Source organism: Leucopleurus acutus (assembly GCF_964270905.1).
Source record: "Leucopleurus acutus genome assembly, chromosome: 19".
NCBI classification, from domain to species: domain Eukaryota; kingdom Metazoa; phylum Chordata; class Mammalia; order Artiodactyla; family Delphinidae; genus Leucopleurus; species Leucopleurus acutus.
This window is the reverse complement of record NC_139161.1, coordinates 317,725-343,677: the sequence shown is the minus strand read 5'-3', so window position 1 is coordinate 343,677 and position 25,953 is coordinate 317,725. Positions and strand designations below refer to the sequence as shown.

The 25,953-nt window shown below is 54.5% G+C and overlaps 1 protein-coding gene across 1 annotated transcript; it reads left to right on the top strand.

The window, feature by feature from the left end:
* Window positions 1-7,407: 7,407 nt before the first annotated feature.
* On the top strand, window positions 7,408-17,636 carry CACNG1 (calcium voltage-gated channel auxiliary subunit gamma 1; the record flags this gene model as incomplete). The annotated part of the gene is made up of 4 exons (XM_082860797.1): window positions 7,408-7,642; window positions 15,664-15,738; window positions 16,838-16,975; window positions 17,410-17,636. 4 exons carry the CDS (start codon window positions 7,408-7,410, stop codon window positions 17,634-17,636), a joined length of 675 nt encoding a protein of 224 aa, XP_082716923.1.
* Window positions 17,637-25,953: the final 8,317 nt, after the last annotated feature.

The following is a 25,953-nucleotide window of genomic DNA, read 5'->3' as shown; positions in this document are numbered from 1 at the left end:
AGGCTGCCTTTGGTTAAGGTCGGGTGGCTTCTCTGGAATTCCCTGCCAGTCCAGTGGTTAGGACTCCGTGCTTTAACTGCCGAGGGCCAGGGTTCAACCCCTGGCGGGGGAACTCAGATCCTGCAAGTCGCGCAGCCAAAACAAAACAGAACAAAGCAAAATGATCTGGTGACTTCACACGATGAACTTCTGGCCCAGCTTTGTCCTGGCGGCTGGTGAAGAGACCGGGTTCCTTGTCCACCACCAGACACAGTCAAGATCTTGTCTGCATACACACAGGGGGTCTGGGCTGTGGCGATCATGGCCTTCCTTCTCCACTCCCTGCCAGGAGGCTGTCTTCGCACCGAGTGCTGCCTGGAAAGCTGGGGCTGCTTCCTTCAATTACGAAACCTTCCAGTCACTGAGTGTATTAGCTAGTAAGGCTACGTAACAAATGACACCAACACTCAGTGCTCTTAAGCAGCCATTAAATACCGTCACAGAATCTTATCTCTGCTTGACAGAGGCAGGGTCAGGCTGGCTTAGCTCTGCTCCTGTGCCTGGGGCCTCAGCTGGAAGACCCGGTGTCCCATGGTGGGAGCTGGGATCATCTCAGGCCGCTCAGCTCACAGGCCTGGCGGGTGATGCTGGCTGCTGACAAAGACCTTGGCTTCAGTTTTCAGCCTGAATGTCTACACACAAGGCTTCTCACAGCACAGTGGCCAGGCCCAAGGGCGGGTGTCCCCAGAGCAAGAGGGAAAGGTGGGAGTGTCAGAGGTCACAGAGCATCACTCCCACTGCACTTGAAGCGTCCAGTCAGAAGCCTGCTTGAGGCCAAGGGGAGAGGAAGTGGACTCCACTTGTTGACGGGGAGTGGCAGGTTCTGGAGGAACGTACGAGAGCAGGAATGCAGCTGCAGCCACTTGGGAAGTTGCATTCTGGCCCCCTAGTCTCTCCGGGCTCCTCCACCGGCCGACCCTCCCTTCCACCCTCCGTCTCCACTGTGTCCTCTGGAACTATCCTCCCGGGACAGATGAACCCTTCTTCTCCCCCAAGGACTCTCCTTTCCCCTGTCTTCCTGCTGGGCTTCCCTGCCAGGGTCCCAGTGTAACACTCAGGCTGCCCAGCCCCATCCTCAGTCCCAAGAGGTGTGGAACTGGAAAGGGAGAAGGGAGATCTAAGGGACCTTAGGATCCAGAGGCAGCTGGGGGGCAGATACACCTGATTCAGACACTTTTAAGCTTGCAGTTCCCAACAAGACTGCCGATGCCACCTCAGGAGCAGAGGAGGTTATGAGCTCACGTCCCTGGACTTCTAATTGCCGGAGAGGAGAGTGAAGGGACGCTGACACCCCCAAACCACCGCTCCTCCGCCCTCCTGGGGAAAAGCCTTCTCGGAGGGCCCGGGTAGACCACCGCGAACCCTTTCTCACCACTGTCATCCTGAACACCCTCCTGGCTGCCTCCTCACGTCATCAGAGGCTTCACCTCTGCCGTGAAGCCCTCCTCTACACCCCAAGTCCTGCCACATCAACGTCCATGGGGCCAACACTCCGACCCCTGGCCTCTCAGCTCCCCGGCCTGCTCACCTCCAGGGACCACCTGACCTTCTCGTGTCCACTCACCTTCATCCCCAGCCTGGATCTCACCATCTCCCCTGACTGTCCCCCCCGCCAGATCATCAGGGCCCCCATCCTCCTCTGACCACAGCTTCCAATGCACCCAGTCCCTTTTCCCATCCCCCCACTATACCTGCTTTGCAACCTCATCAAGCCCTTCAGGGTCTTGACCTCTCCATTTTCTCCCAACACGGTGACATTTCCAGGTCGCAGGGCAACCCTAACCATGACCTAACCAATCCTAACCAGACCTGACAAATCATCCTTTAAACCCACCCTCGCCCTCAGTTCCCTCGGCCTCTTCCTTCTAGTTTTTCCCCCTGGAAGAGCCCCAGCCCTCCTTCAGTGTCACCTCCCACCTTCTCCATCTCTGCACCTGAGCTGCAAGGTGATGCCAGAAAAAATCAAGGAAATCATACGTCAGTGCGTGTGGCGCACAGAATAGTGGCCCCCAGAGATGTCCGAGTCCGCGTCCCCGGAACCCGCGACGACGTCACCTTACGTGGCAAAAGGGACTCTGCAGATGTGACTGAATTACGGATCTTGAGACAGGTAGATTGTCCTGGATTATCTGGGTGGATCCCACGTGATCACAAGGGTCCATTTAAGGGAAAGAGGGAGGCAGGAGAGTCAGAGAAGGGGATATGATGATGGAAGCAGAGGCTGAGCGATGGGATCTCTGAGTTTGCAGATGGGAGAAGTCTGGGCCCCTGGACAGAGGCAGAGACCGGCCTTGGCTCACAGGTTAGAACTGGGGACGGCAGGCCTGAGGCAACAGAAGGTCCACGCTGAACCTTGCAGGGAGGGAGATGAAGCTGCGAAAAGAGGTTGAGACAACAGGGTGGCGCCTTGTTTCATAGTCTTTTAAGACATACACCCAAGGCCATTTCTCAGCCTAACGAAGCCTGAGCTCAGAATCAGATCAACATGTTTCTGAAGAGGGTCCCCCACCCGGGCGTGCCCTGGTCCCGGCTCCAGATGAGGCCCACTTCTGAGAGGTGTTTTCCTTCCCTCAATTATGTCGGCTCCCTCTTGGGAAAAGAGCAGTCTCTTGGGACAAATGGAAGCTGGTTCATCTGGACGAGTGACGTGCAGACAGCTCCCGATGAGCTGAGCGTGGCATCTCTACTCTGAAGGATTCCTGTAGAAAATATCGGGTCTTCCTCATGTGCTTGGTCACAGAGGTGGCAATGGTGCCCTCCTGGGCTGCCCCTCAGCACCTGGAAGCACATTAGCCTCTGGTCCAGGCTGTACTGGGTTAGCCCGAGCTGTGGCCATGAAAATGTCCTCTGGCTCATCTAGTGGAGTCAGTTATCTGAGCTTCTGTCCCCTTCCTTCAGCCCATCTGTCCATCCATCCATCCGTCATTCAACAAACCTTTATGAAGGTCCAACCCTGGGCTCAAATCCAAGGGGTTCTCTGAGGGAATGCAGAATGAGTACATAATAGATTCTCCAGAAGCTTACAGCCCATCAGACAAAGCTGGTCCATCTGTAGTCTACAAGCAACGATCGTAGCAATAACCAAGCTGGACAAATTGCTACTACATCAGTCAGCTCAGGCTGCCGTGACAGAACGCCGCAGACGGGGTGACTTAAAGAACAAAATGTGTTTTCTCACAGCTCTGGAGAATGGAAGCCCTAGATCATGGTGCCAGCTCGGTCGGGCTCTGGTAAGCGCCCTCTTCTGGGCACTTTTTGCCTTCTCGCTAAGTCCTCCTGTGGCAGAGGAGAAGAAAGATCAAGTTCTTTGGCGTCTGTCCTTATAATCCGTCACGAGCGCCCCACCCTCGTGACCTCATCAAAACCTAAATACCTCCCAAAGGTCCCACCTCCCAATACCATCAGGTTGGGGTTTGGGCTTCAACGTATGCATTTAAGGGGGACCTAATTCAGTGCACAGCATCTACCGCGGGCTGAGCTGGTGAAGTGCATTATCTCAGATCTAGAGGAAAAGGCGTTTAGAGGTTAACCGGCTGAAAGCCACACAGCTGGAGGCTGGCAGAGCAGGGCTCCGACCGTGCAGCTGGCTGGCTCCCGCACCGACAGGCCAGTCCCCGGGAAAGGGTAGGGCCTTAGTGGAGGATGCTGGCGTGGCCCAGCTCGGGCCTCCACGGAGCTGCCCCCCCACCCGGGCCCGGCGAGGCCTGGGGAGCAGGGCAGACAGCCTGGCAGTGCCTGCAACCCCTGGGGCTGCCAACCTTGAGCTAGACTGACACAAAGTCTACTCCAAAAGGAAGAGGGCATCCGTCTTTCATGCTTGTGCTGCTGCGCTGAGGGTCAGGACCCCTGCATGTGGCACAAACCTGCCCCGCACCGAGGCCCGGAGCAGCCCGGCTTCTCGGAGGGGCCTGCGGTGCTGCCGTGGCCAAGGCTGAGTGCACCCGCGGGCCAGGCCCCCTGAGGGCGCTCTCGGAGACCTCGGGGGGCTCCCGGCGCTGGTGAGCTTAGGGTGCCACCCCCACCACACCAGGAAATGTGCTTCTTCCCAGATGGTCAGTCCTGAAACACCGGCATCTACACCTGCTGCTTGGCTGGGGTGCCTGACACACCGTGGGTCCGCATCAGGCTACCCAGCGCCCCCTGAGACCCCGGCCGCCTAGGCCCTGAAGCCGGGCCCGCAGGGGCAATGCGAGGGGCCTGAGGCCACATGTCACATCCCAGCTTCCAGGAGTGCTCTCGGGGGGCCAGCTGCCTGAAGACACACAGGCACTCTCTGAGCTGAAGCAAGCCATGGCAGATGTCGGCAAGTCACCGGGCTGTGATGGGCTGGGGGGATGCAGACGGGGGGGGGGGGGGGCGGCAGCGGTGAGGAAGGTTCAGAGACGCTGTCGGGAGATTATAACTTGGATGAGGGGCTGGCGTGTGATGTGGAGGTTCAGGCCAGTCTGTGGCTGGAGCCCCGAGGTCTCCGCCCTGTGCTTGTTCACGGGGGTCCTGGTTTGTGACATCCTGTCTCTAGGCCATAGGTTCCTTAATCAGTCACACGGGGCTCAGGACACGCTGCCCCAAGATATGGTACCTGGGCATACTGCACACTTAAACTGAAGGAAGTTGGGAAACGGCAGGTACAGGAAGGCCTCTGTGACCCTCCTCTGAAGCAGGTCATGGGACAGTCACGTGAGAGGTTCTCTCCTTACACCCAGAAGGAAGGAACAAACGTCCCACAAATGCAGAGGAGCATCTGAACGAACAGACCTTGCTTTCCCCCACCACGAGTTTCCTGCCCTTCGCTCAATCCTTTTGTCCTGTTGTATGTCCCACTCTCTCTTTAAAAAACATTTATTTATTTATTTATTTATTTATTTATGGCTGTGTTGGGTCTTAGTTGCGGTGTGCGGGCTTCTCTCTAGTTGTGGTGCACGGGCTCCAGGGCGTGTGGGCTCTAGTTATGGCGCGGGCTTAGCTGCCCCGCGGCATGTGGGATCTTAATTCCCCAACCAGGGATCAAACCCCCATTGGAAGGCGGATTCTTTACCGCTGGACCACCAGGGAAGTCCCTGTACCCACTCTTCATCACACACAGCACGCATTAAAACGCTCAGGTTTAAATTGTGAACAGCGTTTCTCTCTGGATGAGGAAAGGGGTATTACAGACAAGGAATACAAAAACAACAAGTATCACTTTTCTTCTCCATATACATGTATGTGGTTGCATTTTTATAATGAACATGTTTTCATTCAGGGAAAAAAATTAAATTATTACAATAAATACACTACTCAAAAAAAAAAGTTCAAGTTTAACAGTTTCTTTAGGTCTTCATGTTTTACAAAGACTCCTGTGCCACATAAAACTTACATTAGGACTTCCCCGGGGGCGCAGGGGTTAAGAATCCGCCTGCCAATGCAGGGGTTCGAGCCCTGGTCCAGGAAGATCCCACATGCCGCGGAGCGGCTGGGCCCATGCGCCACAACTACTGAGCCCACGAGCCAAAACAACTGAAGCCCACGCGCCTAGAGCCCGCGCTCCGCAACAAGAGAAGCCGCCGCAATGAGAAGCCCACGCTCGCTGCAACTAGAGAAAGCCCGCGCTCCGCAACAAGAGAAGCCACCGCAATGAGAAGCCCACGCACCGCAACAAAGAGTAGCCCCCGCTCGCCGCAACTAGAGAAAGCCCGTGCACAGCAACGAAGACCCAACACAGCCAAAAATAAATTAATTAATTTTTAAAACCCCATTAATTTGCATGCTTTTCTCTTGTCAATTTGTCTTTCGTTAGGGTAGAGGACAAAGATGTTTTTCCTCCCCTGCAGTCAGAATAGATCTCGAAAGCTCCTCCCAGCTCCAACCACTGGTTAAGAGTTTGGGCTCTGGGTTCTGAAACCTGGCTTCACCATTTACCTGCTGTGTGACCTTGGACAAGTTACTTCACGTCTCTGAGCGTCTGGGTCCTTATCTGTAAAACGGGAGTGATGGTTGTGTTTACCTCCTGGACTGGTGTGAAGATGAACTGCAGTGGTGTATGGAAAGGCTTAGCGGAGTGCCTGGTAGGTAGTAAGCACTCACCGAGGCTGAGCTCTCACTACGATCACCATTGATATTAACAGTCTGCGACCTCGCGGCTGGACCCCTGGATGTTTCTCCTCACACAGGCAGTCCTTCTGTAAGCTGTGTCAACCAGAGGCCAGATTTTAGAGGCCAAACCCTGCCCAGCTCAGGGGTTTCTTCCTGGCCTTGCATCAGCTTCTTGGACACACCCCAAAAGAGGCCCCTGGGGACTTGAGAAAGGAGAGGCAGAAGCCCGGGAGGCACGTAGGGGCTCCAGCCTGGAGTGCCGGCCCTGAGGTGAAGCGGGCATGGGTAGGCGGTCCCCAAACCCCACGTGTCCTCTGGGCCACACGCCCCTTAGCCTCTTAATAGTCACCTGTCAATCGACCTACTTCTGCTCTTCCTACTTAAGTATACTTATTTTGTAAAGGACAGTGTAACTGGAAAATCTTTATTACCTGCCATTAATAGAAGGTAAAAAGTAAAAGGTACCGTGGCAACAGCACCACAGTCAAGTCCAGCTGGGTTTTTTGTCCTCTCGAGGCTAGTCTTGGATTTGCAAGTATCAGAAAGGGGTTAAAGACTTACTAACCCCAGACAGCTTTTCTTCTAGACCTCACTGCGGGGACGGAAAGAGAATTGATAAGGAAATAGTGTGGGATGATGCGAGGCTCCGGAACCACCGGAGATCCTCCTGCCATTTGGGGTATGGTGGGGTTCAGGGCTGGAGCGCTCGGCTGGGCGGTGGGCTCCAGAGGCCCCAAGCAGGGCATCCCCGACGTGTCCCTCGGCAGGCTCCCCCCAGAACCCCGGGACGAGGACCCATTCACCCCCCGCCCCCCGGTGACCGGCCCGCCCGGTGCAAGGACAGAGGCTACACAGTCTGCGTCCCCCGGGGTCCTTCCGGCCCCAGAAGGAAGATGCTCGCACAGCCGGCCCCGGCTGCCTGCCCCTCGCCCCTCCCAGCTCAGGTCCCCCGAGGAGAGCGTCTGCAGTCACATCAGCGCCGGCTGTCCTCGCCCCCCCAACCCCCCCACCCCACCCCCACAGCGCGCTTCTGGCTCCAGGAGCGAAGACGGCCCTGAAACCCGAGGAGCAGCCGTCCTCGGCGAGGCGCCGGCATGGGCATTAATAGAAGCTTCCGCGGGCCGCTGACACGTCTGGCCAGCTGCTCAGCCCGGCCAGCGCCCCTCCGCCCACGGCCGGCCCCCTCCGGCCCCGCCGGGCACACTGAACAGCTGCCGCCGCCCCGGCGCGACCGCCACCCGCCCGGGAGGACGCGGCCGCCGGGCCTGCCCCAGCGCCCGCCGCTCCGTGGCCGCCATGTCCCAGACCAAGGCCCTGAAGGTCCGCCTGACCCTCCTCTGCGTCCTGGCGGGGATCGTGCTGGCGCTGGTGGCCGTGGTGACCGACCACTGGGCCGTGCTGAGCCCCCGCGTGGAGCACCGCAACGCCAGCTGCCAGGCGGCACACTTCGGCCTCTGGCGGATTTGCACCAAGCGGATCGTCCCGGGCGACGGCAGGGACAGGAGCTGCGGACCCATCACCCTGCCTGGGGGTAACGTACCCTCCCCAGCCCCCCTCCCGCCCGTCCCGGTCCCTCCGGGGAAGGCCGCCCGCCCGTGGGCCCGGGGGCGCGAGCTGGGCGGTGTGCGGTTCAGCCGGTGGCCCACGCCGGCCCGGCATTGAGGGCGTCCAGCTGCAGGTAGTTGCGTCCGGCTGGGGCTCGGGGCTCGGGGCTCGGCGCCCAGGGCGGAGGTCTGGATGGGCGGACAGAGGCTCAGGAAAGAAGCCAGACTAGGGCTCCGGTTGCGCCCGGCCCCACCCTCTCCCTGCAAACACAGGCCTCTGTCCTCAGGTGAAAGGGACCCCCGGCGCGGGGGAGGGGGGGCAGTTCATTCTCCAGCCTCCAGGCTGCAGTGTAGACAGGATCGGCCACAGAGTTTACAGGGCCCTGTGCAAAATGAAAATGCATGACTCCTTGTCATGATTATTAAGAATTTCAAGACGGCAAGAGCAGAGCATGAAACCAAGTGGGCGTCCCTCCTGGGCACGGGCCGTGAGCAGCGGCACAGCTCGCATGTTTGTGAGGCAGGACCCGGCTGTGGACAGCCGCCTGCCTTTTTGCCAGAACTCTGGGTCCTTCTGCGCACCCTCCCTGGCCTAGGACCCCTTCGGAATTAGAAAGTGTTTCCGTCCACTGTGATTTAAATGCCGTCCTCGATTTCCTACCACGTGAGTGACGCGCACGTTGAAGGGGAGTTCTTTTGCCAGAACACCTGGTGTGAGGGCGACTAGTCTGCTCTGCAGACGTGGAGCCCTCCCCGTTCATAGCAAATAGAGCGGGTGCTGAGGAAAGAGGCTTGTGCGGGGAATCAGAGGCCACGACCCCAAAGGACTGGGGGGCTTGACAAAGCCCATCACAGCCTCTGCTTCTTCCCATAAAATACGGATCTTGGACTCAGCAACATAAAGTCCCTTCCGGTGCTTGCAGCTGTCACTCCAAGGTGACAGTGGACCAGGGTGAGTGCAGCATCCCACCTGGTTTTCAGAATTATTCCCCCTGTTATCAGATGGGCTGTTCCTGGAGCCCTTACCTTCAAGAAAGTCACTGCTAAGTCCCCGAAGATCTTGCGGTCCATGTGGGGAGGAAGGTGCCCAAACCCCTTTCCGCCACTTGGCTCCTTTCTCTTCATTCCCCTCCTGCTGGCTCCAGGAAACCCCTGCGCTGCTTGCTTCTACCCGGAAGACTCATACACCCAGCTGTCTTGGAAACACCAAGTCCCAGGCCTGAGGGCTTTAACAGGCACGGACATGTGCTTGAAGGGTATCACATAGCCCAGATGCCCACGCCCCTCAGCCGCTGCGGAGCACACCCATAAACAGGTGCCTCACTCATCCAGCCGCCCCCGCTGTGCAGGGCAGGGCAGGGCAGAGTCCCCAGGGACCGTGCATGGGAACGCACTGTCAAGGTCCTCGGCGCCAGCCTTTTAAAGCCTGGTGAGTTTACAGAGCAGAGGAAGACAGAGGTGAGGTGAGTCTATACAAGGACAGACAGGCAGGAGGGAGGCGAGTGGACCAGCCACGGGGGACGAGCCAGCATGGTTTGGCCTTGAGCCTGAGCAGAGTCTGTCTCCAGGCTGTCTTATCCTGGTCCGGAGAGAATCATACCTTCCATACTTGTGAGCACTGCCTTACCCCCAACAAGCTTCCGAAGTGTATTCCTGCCTTCTTTCCTCCTTTCTCTGCAAGTGGACATCTTTTTCCTTCCCCACCCATCCTTCCTGTGTTCTGTTGGATCACTCTTTTCCAGAGGGAGGAACAGAGTTCATTTGTGTTCTCTCATTTATTAACAACAACATCAACAACTGCAAATACAAACATAGCACTATCTACCAAACATTGTTTGGTTTTTTTTCCTAAATACTTATTTTATTTATTTATTTATTTATTTATTTTCGTCAGCGTTGGGTCTTAGTTGCAGCACATGGGATCTTTGTTGTGGCAAGCAGGCTCTCTAGTGGCGTGCAGGCTCCAGAGCGCGTGGGCTCTGTAGTTTGTGGCACATGGGCTCTCCACTTGAGGCGTGAGGGCTCAGTAGTTGCAGCACGTGGGCTTAGTTGCCCCACGGCATGTGGGATCTTAGTTCCTTGACCAGGGATCCAACCTGTGTCGCCTGCATTGGAAGGCAGATTCTCAACCACTGGACCACCAGGGAAGTCCCCCAAACATTGTTTTTTTAAGTGCCTTACATATATTAACTTTGGATGACATGAGAAAAAATGACAGGGTAAGTACCTCCAAAAATCCTCTTCTCCATAAAAACAATGAGAACATTTGCCAAAATGGTCAGAATCAACTTTTTCAGAACTCTAGAAATTAACCAGTCGTGCAGCAATCCAGCAAGTGCTTATTCAAGAAAAACTGGTGAATCTCAGTGGGAACAATGAGCTTTGTGGCGTCTTAATGTGCTCTTCCCGTTCTCCCCTCCCCGACTCTGTCACAGCCTTGATAACCAACAGCTGTGTGAGAAAAGAAAGAAAGAAAGAGAGAGAGAGAGAGAGAGAGAGGAAGGAAGGAAGGAGGAAAGGAAGGAAGGAAGGAAGGGAAGGGAGGGAGGGAGGGAAAGAAAAACAAGACTAAGGCAGAAATGTAGGCTATTTAGCTGAGTGCTTGGTCCTCTGCTTAGCACAAAGCCCCTCAGTAAAGACTGGGAGATGTGTCGGTTACAAGCATTTTAGGAAATCTCTGTGAGCTGACCACCAAACTACTTGAGCAGAGATTTCAGTGGCCGTACGTGCATACAGACTTCACAAAATTATTTCAGAAATATCATTTAACAAGCAACAGTAACCAACAGCCACAGGAGCAAACCCTGGGGAAGGGTGGACATCTAATTTCCAGCGTTGCTACATTATATTGTTTAAAATGTTGAGTTTTAAATTTTAAATTAAAAAAGTTACAAGGCATGCAAAGAACTAAAACAGCATGGCACTCACATGGGGTGGGGGTCGGGATGGGGGATGCAGCCAATAGATCCTTAAGGAGGCCCAGATATTGGACTTACTAGATAAAGATTTTAAATCAGCTATTTTAGATACAAAGAACTGAAAGAAACCATGTTTAAAGAACTAAAATGTAGATGAGAATGATATCTCATGAAATAGAGAATATCAATAAAGAGATATAAATGATTTTTAAAAGACCCAAGAGAAATTCCGGAGTTTTGAAGTACAACAGCTGAAATGAAAAATTCACTAGAGGGGTTATATAGCAGATAGAAGAAAAAACCCAGTGAACCTGAAGATAGGTCCATTGAGATTAGCTAGTCTAAGGAACAGACAGGAAAGAAAAATGAAGAGACCTGTGGGACAGTATCAAATGTATTAACATATGCGTAATAGCAGTCTCAGAAAGAGAGAGAGGGAGAGAGATGGGGGCAGGGGAGGAGCAGGAAGGTTACGTGGAAAATAATGGTGGAAAGTTTTCCAAATCTGATGAAAAACATTAACTTACAAATTCATGAAGCTTAATGAACTCCAAGCAGGATAAATTCATACCTAGGCACATCATGATCAAACCACTGAGAGATAAAGACACAGAATTCTGTAAACAACAAGAGGAAGCAACTCATCACGGACAAGACATTCTTAGTGAGATTAAACAGCTTAATTTTCCTAGAAACCATGGAGGCCAGAGGGCAGTGGGATGACAGATGATGATAGATAGACAGATAGACGTAATCAGAATCATCAGATCCTCACAAAGTCCTTGACAAGGTGGTCCATACTATTATCATCAGCCAATCTTACAGATAAAGAAAACAAGGGACGAGAAGTTGAGTAACTTGGCCGAGGTCACACAGTTACCATGGCAGAGCAGCCAGGACCCATACACCTAACATTCACCTTAGTTGCTACATTACACTACTTATTACAACCACCCGGTGAGGAGACTTGGATTCTACAGAGGGTCCTCATTCTACGTGTGAGAAAACTGAGGCTCAGAGGCGTCTTTCCCAGGCTAAAGGCTCAAATCCAGAGTTTCCTTGCTCTGCGGTCCCTCCCCACACCCTCCACCGCAGGCACAAACACCCTTCCCAGAAGCTGCTGACCCCAGCAGACACATCAGAGACCAGCTTTGACGTGACGTGATTTAGCGGAAGCGGCATCGAGCGCCGGTGAAGCAGAGGAAGCTTTTCAAGGTCGCGCTCAGCACAGAGAGCTGGAGGCTCTGAGGACACAAACGGTCCAATTTGGGTTTTCCACCAACCGCGAGTCTTCAGAGGACTGCCACGCACAGCATCCGTATCTGAGGTCAGTTCCAGCGTCTCCAGAGTGAGAGCAGGGGCTTCCCAGTTGTCAGAAGAGCTGCCTGTCTGCAAGCCCAGTGAGTCCTCAGAAGCGTCATCCCTCGCCCTTGGTCTGGGTGGAATGTTCTTTCTTTTCCGACTCTGCCTCTTGAGCACAAGGCAGCAGCAGTGCCCAGTTTCTCTAGTGGCCCATCTTCTTTCCTAGTATGTGGGGCCGGACTGGAGCCCAAATGAAAGAACACGACACTCCTGTGACCCCAAGAATCTCAGAGGCTCCCCTTCCCATCCGCAGGAGCCCATGCTGGAGACTGGCCATAACTAGACTTCTCACCCATACAACAGCAATGCTCTGGGGCCCTGGGGTCAGGTCTTGAGGACTTCTCCAACCCTTTCAATCAGAGGGACGGGGGAACACAGAGCACAGAGAAACCACTATCGGGAGCATCAAGAACTTCTTTTACAAAAAGGGTGAAGACAACCCTGGCACTGATGCAAGTAACAAGTGGGTGAAACGTTTCTTCCGACCCCCAGAGCCCTCGTTCCCTTGGTTTTGTGCAAATCAGCGAGGTGGTTTCTTTTAATGTATTGAAGTCTGCATCAACCAGCATTGGGTTGATACATTCTCAGTGATACCCAGAGGCATCCCCTAATCATACAAGCTGTGCCAACTATCAGAGAAAGATCTGTATTAACTCCGGTTCGGCTTGGAGCTAAATGTGCCTTCTGTTCTAGTTCTCTGAGATTGGCAGATACGTTTCTGCAAAGTCAGTCCCTCCCTTAATCAGAATCTTTGGTGAGCAGAATAGTCCAACCCCAATAACTGATTTGTGACATTTTTTTAAGGAATAATCCACTTAAAGATTTTAGATCACTGAGTCTTATGACTGTCCATGGTAGACATTTCTGAAACACAGAAAAAAAGAAATACAAATATTAAAATCACTGTGAGCCATTTGCAGACGCAAGGAGGCTGGAGGAGCCTCGGTGCTCAGTTCTGGTCCCAGGTCACCACCCCAGTGTTGGTATCTCTGCCAACCTGGTCCAAAGCACTTGCTCCTTCTGCCCAGTGAAGGGGCTGGAGCCCATGAGGCACAGCTGCAGGTGCTGAGCAGGTGGGATGTAGACCAGGGGCAGGGGGCAGAGGGACGTCAGAGAGGCAGAGGCGAGAAGGCTCACAGTCTGCACGCGGTCTCTCCCTCCCGCCTGCTACCCACGCAGGCCCATCTCAAACGTCCTTCCTTTTCAAGTTGCCCTTGATGCGGTTCACCCAGACAGCACCCAGGCTAAGGGGCGGGGGCGGGGACTGCCCATCCCAACAGGACCCTGGGCAGTTCTTGAGTGACACTGGCAGGTGCCCGAGCTGATTTATCCCGAACGGGACCGCAAAGGGGCTGTGGTCTCCAACGGGCAGCCACGGGGCCGTGCAGCGGACGCTTCTCCTGGTTCAGAAGCTGCTGGCCTTCCTCGTGTGCTAAGTCCAAGAGAGCAGACGGGGCTGGCTCACCCATCCTCAAGCCCGAGGACCAGCCACATGAAAGAGAAGCTGAGGCTTCCAGGTGCCCCGCATGGGTGCCCCCCAGCGCCCCCAGAGAGCATTGGAGAGAGGAGGGGAGGGAGGGGAAGACTGAACCTGGGCCCACGTCCCCACCCCCGAGTCTGCAGGGGGGCTCCCCCAGGAGCCCGGTGTTTGTCTGGCGGGGGGCCGACACCCCGAGCACTACCTGTGCAAGAGGAGCCTCGGCCACGCGGACCTGCCGGACAGCTGGGCCTCAGCCGGGCTTCCGCTGGGCCTCGGCCGGGCTTCCGATGGGCCTCGGCCGGGCTTCCGCTGGGCCTCGATCTCCGGGCCTTGCGTGCTGAATGGACGCTTTTAACTCGGCTTGTGTGTCGTCAGGGAGGGAACTGACCATGAAACACACTTGAATTCAGTCAGTTCTTTTCAGAGGGTTTTCAGTGACGACCGAGATTGGCTCTTAAAGAAGGAAACAGAAGTTTTCCTCCGTCCAGAGGGAGACATGAGCCATTTTGAAGCAGGGATTCAGGAGAATCTATAGCTACTAATCTAACAAATATGAGAGGGTTCCATTATGCTCTAAAGTAACGGCAGAAGCTGCGAGAGAGAAAAGCACAGCATCTCCTGAGTCACCAGCGGCAGTCACACACCCCAGGCAACTCAGCTCAAAAGGAAAGGGATTTAAATATAGAAGCTCAGAGAAAAGGCTGTTTACCTCATGGAACATTTACTGCTGCTAAACCAGGCTCCATCTCCCGGGGTCACTCTCTTCCTGGACTTAGGGGAGCAGAAGTAACCCTGACATTGGGGGAGGGGAAATGGAGGCCACAGGCTTCAGTGGAACAAGGTTATACAGGTCAGGCAGACGGAAGCCTGGACCCCAATGAAAGCTATGACTTCGCAAACCTCAGGTTTGTTTCCAAAAGAAACTAGGCATCAAACACCTGGTGATCGTTTGAATGTAGGTAAAGAAATGGATGCACAAACTAGATGCCATATAAACTAGGAGCAGAGATGTTTTTCTATTGAGGTTCAAGGATCCGCAGGAAAAAGAATTCAATGAAGGGCCTCACAGAAATAAAAAGCAACCTAATTTAGTTTTTTTTTTTAAAGAAACAAAATAGTATAAAATAATCCATTCATCTACTTCCTAAATCAAGAGTATAGAATATTAAACTGTATTCAATAAGCAATAAGACTATCCTTTGATTTTACAGTATATCTAGTTGGAAGAGAGATTAAAGGAGAAGAATGGAAGAGAAATTATATTGAAAATCAGTGTGAATTTCTTTGTTCTGAGTTCTTCCTCTGCCCCCTATCAAATCCATATTTTTGGTCCTACTGCCAGCACAGATCTTCTATGGCTTTTCTGACACTAATCGGGTGGGGAGGCAGCTCACCTGGGGAGGTCTCATCTGGGCTGTTTCTATGGCCACAGGCATTGAGGGCCCAGTGAAATGAGCTTTTGATCACGTTTGGCCCTCGGTTAGAGGTTCTCTGCCCTTCACCCAAGTCCATATAGAGGGCCCACTCAGAAAAGCCCTTTGAAGGGCATTTCAAGGGGCTGGGAGCCAGGCTTCTAAACCTGGCTGAACACCAGAATCTCCTGGAAAGTTCTTGAAAAACACTTTGCTTCCCAGGTCACACCCAGTGCCTCAGGGTGGGCCTGGATGCAGATAAGAAACCCAGCCCTAGACTGGATGTGAACCACGGCTGACTCAGCACTACTGACATGTGGGGGCCTGTAATTCTGTGCTGTAGGGGGCTGTCCTGTACATGGTAGGACACTCAGCACATCCCGGGCCTCTACCCACTGGATGCCGGTAGCAGCCCTGCCCAGTTGTGACATAAAAATGTCTCCAGACACTGCCCAGTGTCCTCTGGGGGCAGAATCAGCCCTGGCTGAGAACCACTGTTTGGCCCTTGCTTGACCATGGGTCCTGTACCCCCTAACAGATGACTTGACCTCTGGGCCTCAGTTTCCCTGTCTGCCTAATGGGCTCAGTACCCCAGTGCTCTCTGCCCCCTGACTCAGTTAGCCTCAGCTCCCTGATGATCTCCCAGCCTCTTATGCAACCCTCTTTCCTACCAACGTTTTGGTCTAAGAGTTAGTGAAAGATGTTTGTTTCAGCCCAGAGTCGGGGTTTGGGGAGCAGAAGCCCCCGGGGGGGCTGCACCCGCCCTCTCTCGGCTGAGCTCCTGCCCCGGCTGCAGCCCTTTCTCTCAACTCATAGGCCGTCTCCCTCCTTTGCAGAGAAAAACTGTTCCTACTTCAGGCATTTTAACCCAGGCGAGAGCTCGGAGATCTTCGAAGTTACCACTCAGAAAGGTGAGCCCGTGTGGAGAGCAAGAAGGGGAGGAAACGTGGCTCCCGTCGCGCTGCTGAACTGGAAAATCACGGGTGCAAATGCCCCGACTTCCGGATCTTGATGGCGAGCAGCCCCTCCCGATGCATCTGAGCGGCAGCCTGGTCACCCTCTGCGCCCCCGAGACAGCGTCACCCATCTCCAGGCGCCCTGAGCATCCCTGCATCAGGGCTCGGGCGAGTTTGTAAAAGAGACTTGCCCGGTAGCTCCCAAAGGGCAGGGGTCCATTTCCCTACAGAGCCCGAGGGACGCCACTGTCACAGGAGCTCTGACAATGGAACAAGGATGCAAGATCCCTGTGATGGTCTGCAGGGCTGGCAGCTCAGAGTGTGCGGGGAGTCTGTCTGAGTCCCTCCCTCGCCTATAAGTCACTCCCCGAGAAGCAGAGGGTGGGGACTGGGGCAGATGCGTGAGGGCCCCTGAGGCACACGTGCCCTGGTGGGAACCACCGAGCTCGGAGGCACCCCCTGGACTGAGCAGAGACCCGCATGTGCTTGTGTACAGAAGACTGCACACGGCATGGGTATGCACACACACGCACACATGCACACACACGCATGCACACACATGCACACATGTGCACAGGTGCACACACTCTGGCACACACACACGCAGATCCTCTTGGGCACCGAGCTCTGTAACAAGCCACACTCCGCCATCCGTCCAGAGGCTGCTTGCCAGTCCCAGGACAGACCACGCCAGCCTGAGTGCCACCTTCTGCCCTGACACTCGGAGGAAGCTTTCTGCTCCAGAAAGGTCTCCAGCCGCAGATCTCACGCTTCCTTCCGAGGCCTCTGCCCCTGGAGGGAGGAACTTCAGTTTGGTGCCTGACCTGCGAGAAGGAATTAGGTCGTGTGCACATCCTGGTCCCACCCCTTAGCCACTGTGCGACTCTGAAGGAGTGATTTAATCTCTCGGATCTCAGTTTTCTCACCTGGGAAAAGGGAATAGTAGAATGTGGTACTCACTTACCTGGCTGCAGGCACAGCCAGTGGTGACGAAAGGTGCAGGGGATGAGGCCCCTCTGAGGTCCCGGCATCCCTGCCCCCTTGTGTGCCACAGAGTATAGCATCTCGGCCGCGGCCATCGCCATCTTCAGCCTGGGCTTCACCATCGCGGGAACCATCTGCGTGCTCCTGTCCTTCGGGAAGAAGCGCGACTACCTGCTGAGGCCAGCGTCCATGTTCTTCGCCTTTGCGGGTAGGACGGGGGCTCCTGTCCGGGTGCCGGGTCTGGGGGGATGCTTCGACCCCGTTCTCATGCCTACCTGGGGCCTGGGTGTGGACAGATTCCCAGGCTCCACCCAGGGGCAAGCTTGCCCAGGGCTTCCGCCAGGGCCGGTGGGCCGGGAGGGGGCAGATCTCGGCAATCTGTCCATTTCTTACCAAGACAATCCTCAAGGCGGGGAGGATGCTAATTACTAACAAAAATTTAAATTAACTTTAAAATAGTGCTAAGGAAAGAAGGAACGAAAGGGCGCACTTCTGCAGCTTCCCGATCGGGACCTCGGTCTCGGGGCCGTTTCATGCCCCCGCCTCTCCCCCGGCGGGGTCTCCACCTTGAAGCCCACGCGGAAGCCCCAGCTGACGCGGGGCGGGGGGCGCCCGGGGCCCTGAGTCCAGCTCTGCCCCCAGGTCTCTGCATCTTCGTCTCGGTGGAGGTCACACGGCAGTCGGTGAAGCGCATGGTCGACAGCGAGGACACCGTCTGGATCAAGTACTATTACTCCTGGTCCTTCGCCTGCGCCTGCGCGGCCTTCGGCCTCCTCTTCGTCGGCGGCCTGGCTCTCCTGCTCTTCTCCCTGCCGCGGATGCCCCAGAACCCCTGGGAGTCCTGCATGGACGCCGACCCCGAGCACTAGCCCTCCTGGGCCCCTGTCCCCAAGGAAGCCGAGCCCAGCCCAGAACGTTTGAGGAGGAGGCGGGAGCGTTACTTCTCCCCGTTCCCACCTGCCCCTTCCCCCGCAGCACAGCTGCTCGCCCTGTCTGAGCACTTCTCTGGGTGGTGAAGCCCGCAAGTGGCAGTGGCCCAGACCTGCCCCGTGCAGGTGGAAGGCAGGTGCACCGGCGCCTGGAGAGGCCCGACCTCCCGCTGGAGTGCCCGGCTGTCCTCGATAAGCCCACCGACTGTCCTCTGTGGGCCGTCTACCTGTTCTGGGCATCCAGCTGTGCGAATGGCCAGACCCTCTTTCCTTCCTGGTGACCCGAACAGCCCCTCCTTGGCTTCTGGGAGACCCAACAAGCAGTTTTTAACTGGTTAGACTCTGTGGCTTGAAATAAAACCTCTTCAAAAACTTGCTTTTTCCTTGGCCTTGCGAAGAAATTGTTGGGTTCCTGACCACAGCCCAGGGGCCGCTTGACCCAGCAGGGGAAGTGAAGGCATAGCCCCCGGGGATGTTGAGGACTTTTGTGGGGATGAGAGGGACAGAGGCTCTGCTTAGCAGCGAGACTTAGAGGTTCTGAATTACAGTTGGTAACTCTGGGCCCTGGGGTTGTCTTTGGGAAAAACCAGAGGCGGTCTGACTAGCCAAGGGCGTTAAAAATACAGAGCGTTATTTCCAGAGCTCCCAGCACGCTAGGCATCCCAGTGCTAACATGGCACTCCAGCCGCGCAGCTGCAAGGGTCTGATTTCAGACACTGGATTTTTGTTGCAATGAACATCAGGAAGGAGGGCTTAGCAGCTAGACACATAGGGCCACTGGAGTTTCATAATTTACACCCTTGCACCTTCAAACCTCACCGTACTTGGCCAGCCCTCAGAGATGGTAAGTCAGGCACGGTGGGCAGAGAGGACCACTCTGCCCTTTACCTTCACCGTGCACCGGGGTCCACGTCAACACCTTTCTTGCAGAGAAGGGGCAGCAAACCACTGGCCGTGGGTCAACTGGGGCCCGTTGCCTGCTAAGAATAGTTTCTATAGTTTTAAATAGTTAAGAAAAATCGAAAGAAGAAAAAGATTTTGTGATGTGAAAATTTCATGAAATGCAAATTTCAGTGTCCATAAGCAAGGTTTTATCAGAACTGCCAAAGATAAACAGGCCACAGTTAAAGTGGTCAGGACAGATTTTAATCAGTAAGGCGCTACTGCAGCAGGAAGAGTCTGGGATGAACTGAACTCAACTGTGTGCACAGAGGTGACCGGGAGGTTTAAAGGGTGAGCGAGGGAGGGGTGAGGAGGGCCGCACAGAGTCAGAGAAGCCAAAGGTCGCGAAGGGCTGGAAGGGGCTGGGCGAACTGGAGATGATCGAAGTTAGGCGCTGACCAGCTAACAGAGGCTCGGAGACGAGGGCCCTGTCCTCGGGTGTTGGCTGGAACAAACAGGCAACCTTGAATTTTCTCAGGCAGACACTTCAAGGGGGGCTGGGGTCATCCTAGGGGTGCGGCCTTGAGCTGTTAGAAACTGTGTTAGTGTCTGTTCGCATCGTTCTAGGCCAAGGTGGCATGGAGAGGAGGGCTGGGATTGGCCTGGCTGGAATCTGGTCCAGGAGCGAGTCCACCAAGACACAGCCACACCCCTCCGATGGCTAATTCCCGCTTCCAGGCCGGGTTAAGACTGGCCTGCAACGTCAGGCCGGTAACTGAAGTAACGACTCTCACCAGCCAGCTTATTAACCCCTAACTGCTCGCATCTGTAAACTGAGAGGAAAGCAACTCGATCGTTCTGCTGAGAACAATTTAGAAGGGAGGAGCCGGAGGCTGGGGCGTCTGGGTAGCGACCATGGTGGGGCTGGTGAAGATCGCCCTCTGACATCTCAGGGCTCCGGGCTGCGCTTGGAGGGGCCGACAGAGCCCAGCCCAGCCTGCTTTTGAGTCAGGGAACGTGCACATGCCCCGTGCGTGGCTGTGAAGCGAAAGGGTCAAGGAGAGCAGGGGTGACATCAGAGGGTGGGCGCTGCCGAGAAGGGCGGGTGGCGGGCGAGGCCCAGAGGAGGCTGCTTGGTCCTGCAGCCAAGGGCGCACGCGTCCCGAGGACGCACAGGTGGAGCCTGAGGGCCACTTGCTCCGGATGAGCGACTAGGAGATCAGCGTCCACGCCAGCCTGGGAGTCGCGGCCACGGTTTTGTGAGTAAGAAGGGTGCTGTCGTCCCACAAACTCCATTTTGGAGTCCAGTATTATTGTTTTTATTGTTATTATTACTTTTAGGGTAATTAGACTGGTGTGCGTTTTGTATTTCCACCTAGATAGCTGTATTTTTAGCAGCCAAGATCACTCCGAGTGGAATATCCACTGAATATTCCGCTCCATCGCAGAATACATTGGTTTCCCAGCGTCTAGCTCTTTCGAGAGACGTGTAAGCAGGCCTGGAACTGCTCTGCTCCAGCCGGGCGGCACACAGCCGCGTCTGCTCCAGCTTCTGCTGTGGGAAGAAGACAGCTCGACAGAGCAGAACAGAGCCCAGCGCTGAAAAGCAAAGAGATCAAGGAAACCAGCGAGGGGAGACGTCTTTCGTCTCCAGTCCGCTCACCGATGCTCGCGGGAAGGACGTTGTGATGGGCGGGGCTCAGGATTCGGGGTGTCCCCGGGCTTCACCGCAGCGCTCGGCCAGGGGCCTGCCGACGGGCCCGCAGCAGGACACCGCGCCACTGGCTCTGAGGCGGGCAGTTAGCAGCCGAGCGGGACGGGCACAAACGGAAAAATCATCCAACCCGGAGGTTCCATAACGCTCTCACGTTCTCAGCTTTCTAAATTCATCAGATCCCATGAGGTAAGGGAGCCGGGACGGGCAACTCAGTCAAGATAAATGATATTTAAGTGTGAGACTTTTTAAGAAATGTGGTGAAACAGACACAGCATAAAATCTACCATCGGAATTATTTTTAAGTGCCCGGCTCAGTCATGTTACATGTGCGGCCAGTTCCCAGGACTCTGTTCACCTCCCAAACAGAGAGTCTGTCCCCTTTAACAACTCCCCGCCCATCCTGACCACCATCTACTTTGTTTCTCTGAATTTGACTACTCTGGTGCCTCACAGGAGTGGAATCATACACTATTTGCTCTTCTGTGTCTGCCTTATTTCACCTAGCGTAGTGTCCTCAGGGTTCATCCACGTCACAGCCTGCGTCAGAATTTCATTCCTCTTTAAGCCCGAACAACACTTCACTGTATGGATACGTCAGGTTCGTTTACGCGTTCATGCCTCAGTGGACGCTTGGGCTGCTTCCACCTCTTGGCTATTGTGAATAATGCTGCTATGAACATGGATGTACAAATACGTCTTTAGGAGCTTGCTTTACGTTCTTTTGGACAGGTGATGTGTGATTTTTTAAAATCAAAATTATGGCAAAGTATCCAGGATGAAGACGGCATCAAAATCTTAAATAGAGGCTGGGTCCATGTTCCTGATTCTTCCTCTTTATCCCTCTCCTGTGGCCACTGTACAGAAGAAAAGACCGAAGACCTGAGAAGGACTTGCTTCCCAAGATCTGGTTAACTGGCGCCAGAACAGGAATGAGAACAAGGCTGACGGTTTCCCACCTGTGTAACCAGGGTCCTGTCCGGTCCTCACTTAGCCTCTGCCCAGGTATCTAGGGGGTCCGAGACACACGGCATCCTCTCCTTGGCTAACACATAATGGGGTCTGCCCTGGTGGTTTGGTCCTTATTAATCCCTCCTTGGGATTGAACATTTCAATTCCGTTACCACTATTTTTCCTGACCGCCCCAAAAAAGAGGGGTTTTAATCACATCCTACTGCAGTATTTCCCCTGCTGGTGTGACTTGTCCATTTTGATCAAATATTTTGTTTACCAGTTCATTTCTAATTTATACCCTGCCTGCTTTCAGAAAAGATCTGAAGTGGAGACAAGGTATGAATGAATGCACGACGTGGAACCGATTAAGCCGCGGGGCTGCAGCTGCCGTGGCCTCCTTCAGCCCCCGCTTCACAGCCTCACTCAGTAGCAGCCACTGAGGCCGCAAGTTAACGGCCACCCCGGCCATCCCTCCCGCCTGGCGAAGAAAGTTCCTTAAGGTAATTGCCAGTACAAGGAGTGATGCTTTGTCTTCTTCTGCCTTTGCTCCTGACAAGTTTCCAGCCTGAATGTGAAAGCCCTGACCTCCTGGAAACGCTCGTTGATTTGGCTTTAAACCCGCCTCTCGCTCTGCCCACGACCAGCCCTGGTAGCCCCAGGGATAAATGGAGTTCGGGGGATTGGTCTGCAAGCACAGTCTGAGCGGTCTCACCCCTGAGTTTGAAGAGCTCAAAACAAATATCCAAGTCACTGATTTAAACAGCTAACACCCTTCCCGCCCGGTCCTGCCAGGCTGAGACAGTCGGATGAAGCTAACAAAATAGGGACACAGTCTACCGAGAAACGTCCAGGAGGCAGGGAGGTGGCAGCGTATGATCCTCTCCATTTAAGGCGGAGGAAAGACGAACGGGGCTGCGTCCCATCTGAACCGACCAGGGCGCTGAGCCAGGGTCTCCAGGACTCAGGTGTCCCCTCAGTCGCCCTCATCTCGAGGCCCTACTATGCGCTGCCTGTACATAGTAGGGGCTGTGGTAGGACGAATCCAGACTAGGGCCGCTGTCAACCTGCTCTGGGCCTCAGTCCCTCACTTGTGAACATTAACAAACTCCTGCGAGACCAGAGCACGTGTTAGACTAACTCATCGTTACGCTCCCTCCACTTCTGCGGTTCTCTGTGTCTATTAATACCAGGAGATGCACAAAGTGGTCCCATACCTCGGGAAACATAAATCTCACATCTTAAAATTCGCCATGAAACACACATGAAATGGTAAGACGGCCTTTGACCTGGCTGAGCGCTTGACATGTGTTCTCTCTCCTAAACCTTGCAACAGCCGTGTGTTCGCTTTTATTCCCATTCAACAGATGAACAAACTGAGACTCAGCAAGGCCGAGTAGCCAACCTGGAGGCACACAGCAGAGGAAGGAAGGAGAGCCAGGCTCCTGTCTGCTTCCTTCCAGAAGCTGAGCTGTTAGCTGTCTTGCTGGCTAAGACGGGCCAGTCTTGCCAGGTCCCCGTTTTCTGGAGAGACCAAGGGATCCCGGAGGTTCCCTGTGAGCTGTGCAGATATTGGACTCCAGTTTGTTCTGACTGGAACAAAACCCACCGTGGACTCACCTGTGTTACGTGCGTCATCCTGGTGTGTATATTAAAGACCTTCGAAGGGTTGAGGCGTGTGCTGTAATTTTCTCCTGAGGAGGCCTTCAAACAAGTTTCCTTGGCCATTTCTCCGCATACATTTCAACTTCTTGTCTGTGTCTCATGGATTAGGAGTGTCAGTTCTGCATTGGTCTTTGGAATATTCCGGCCTGTGCATGTCTGCTCAGACACAATGGTGCAGGCAAATATACTACTGTTTATCTTCAGAAATCACAGTGTTTGCTCACCTTGCCCAACGAAAGCAAGGAAAATAAATTAGTGTTAGAGTTAGATGTCAGACTGCATCTGTCTTCCATAAACTCCATTTTCCAATATTTGTGTTCCTCAAAATATCATCATTGCCCTTACAAACTGATTTTACAAGAAGCTGTTACAGAGTGTGTTTACTAAATAAATTTATAAAAGTAAAAAAATATATTTTGTATATTACATATTTAGGGCTGAGAAATTTAGGTTCTAACATAGGACTTTGTTAGAAAAAAGAACGCTGCTGCTTAAAATTTTTGGAAACCACTGACAATCGTTTAATCACTGCTTCAGTGAGGCAGTGCAGACTTGTCAGAGTTCAAGAAAGAAAGATAGCCTTAAAATAAAGCTTACATTGCTTGTCTCACGGAAGGCCAGGGAGGGTCTCTGAGGGGGAAGTGCTATGATGAAGGCATACGAACAGGGATGCGCGTGAGAGACGGCCAAGGGGCAGAGGCTACAGGCAGGGAAGTAGCTAGAAAGCCTCAGGAGGGGAACAAGCGTCCCTTCCTTCAGATCTGCCGCCTGGTCTTTCGTCTCCCGTCAACCGACGAGAGTCTCGAAACCACGATCCTTCTTCACGTCTCGTGTCACCGCCGACTGACTTTGCGTTCACGTCCCGAGCCACGCGCTGATCCCATGGCCCACGCCACGGCACGAGCCCCCCTGAAGGTCACCAGGGACCCCTCCGTCACCTGTGGCGCCCTACGACGCCTTTCTGTAGAGTTTGTACTTCGGGCCTCTGCTTCCGCTCCCTCCCTAAGATTCCCTGAATTTTCCCTTTTACTGCCCTAGTAATTCTGCCACCTGCCCCTTAAAGCTGCATGTTTCCAGGGTTTTTGTCTTTGAACTTCTCAGCTCACAAGACAACTCCCGAGAAGTTTCACTCCCTTCCGGGCTGTCGGCTGCCCGGGGCCGCGGTCCCTGCCTGTGTCCAGGCCGCCTCTGTGCTGGCGTCGGTGCTGGTGTGCTGCAGTGCTGCCCGCAGGGACGTGCGCCCTAACCTGCCCTCCCTCGCTTGCCCCCTCGTTTCGACGGCCTTGCGTCCCCTCAGCCACCCACGCCGAGAAGCCCTGTGGTTTCTTTGGCTCCCGGGCACGCCTCACAGATTCCACTTCCGAGACGAACCGCAAATCCACGTGTTGTTGCCCTGCTGCCGCGAGGCCCGGCTCTCCTACCCTCCCCCTGCCGCTCGTGCCCTGAGCACTGGCCTCCCCGGAGGATGTGGTTTCCCAGACATGCTGAGCCGGCTGACGTCTCTCCCACAGGGTGTCCATCACGTAAGCAAATGCACACTCACTGAGCGTGTCCGGTTCCTATTCTGAGACCACCCGCTGTCCTCGGTCTGTGGCTCCCTCACCACAGCTCCCACGTCTCTGACTTTGATTGTCCAGCTTCCCTCTTGGAAGGACCCTTGTGATAACACTGGGTCCATCCAGATAACCCAGGCTAAGCTCCCGTCTCGAGATCCTTATAGCTTAATCACGTCTGCCGAGTCCCTTTTTCCATATAAAGTACCAGGTCCCAGGGGTTCGGCTGTGGACATCTTCGGGAGCCGTTACCCTGTCTACCCCACTAGATACAACACTGTGTGTGAAGCACTGTGCTAAACCAGGACATGACCTGGTCCTGGACAAAAACCAGGGATGGGCCCTCGGGAGCTGGGAGTTCAATCGTGGGTGACTTGAAAGTAAGGCGTAAGTGCTATGCGATGTAGGTGGGCTCCTCGGCCGCATGTGGCCCGCCCCCTTTCTGAAGTTGCCGGAGTCGCCTTATTCCCCAGGACCCAGCTTGGACATCACGAGGTGACACATCCTCCAACCACTCCGTGCAAAACCTGTGCTTTCTTCCTTCTTGTGCCCTTAACACTGTGCTCACACCCCCAGTTCTGACCCGGTCTGTGTGGCTCCCTGTGCCTGCCTGCCTTGCTGGATTATATTTTCCTCTGAGTCATCCGGCAGCTAGAACCTTCCCCAGCCCAGTCACACGCTCTGCACAGCGTACGGCATACAGCGCCCTCGGGATGTGTTGGTACATCGGACGAGTGCGTGAACTAGAAAAGGGCCGGGAGGAGTGCGTGCAAAGAGGCTACAAAGAAGCATCAGGAAGTGCAGTAAGAAGGCCTCTAGAGCTCATTTGGGATCTGCTCCCCTGGCCTCAGGGGCCCCGTGCTCAGCCTGAGCCCCTGTATTCCCTACAGCGGCGCGCGCAGCTGCGTATCCCTGGGTGAGACGGTCTTCTGAGCTGGAGCACGTCAGCCCTTAAGCACGGACGGGTTTCTGCCGTACACCTGGAACTAACAATACTGTAAATCAACTGTATCGCAGTTAAAAAGAAAAGAAGGAACAGACGGCTTTCCACAAGGGCTTTGCTGGATGATTCAAAATTACCTTTAATGACACTAGATCACAGATTCTTTTTCAAAATAGTGTCTCTTCCACCCTGTTAACAGAACCAGCCCAGCAGGAATGATCTGGGTCTTAGAAGGCCTCTAGAGTCACGGGGAGATTTGATTCCTCAGGTAAAGGCTGTTTACTTACACACCTGCCAACAGTTCCCTGGTGCTTTGGTCCCAGGTCACCACTCCCTTTAAGCCCAGTCACCAGGTTAAGAGGACCGAATCCTCACAACTTTCTCTTCCAAGAGGAGCCTCAGCCGCGAGCGCCCACTTCGCTTTAGCTTTGTAAAAACACGTGCACGTCTGGGTTCCAAAGAGACAGAAGACCTGACAGCAGGTGGGCTTGACGAGCAGGCCCAGAGCAAGCCACCCACTCCCCGGACTCCAGGCCCTTCCCTTTTGGT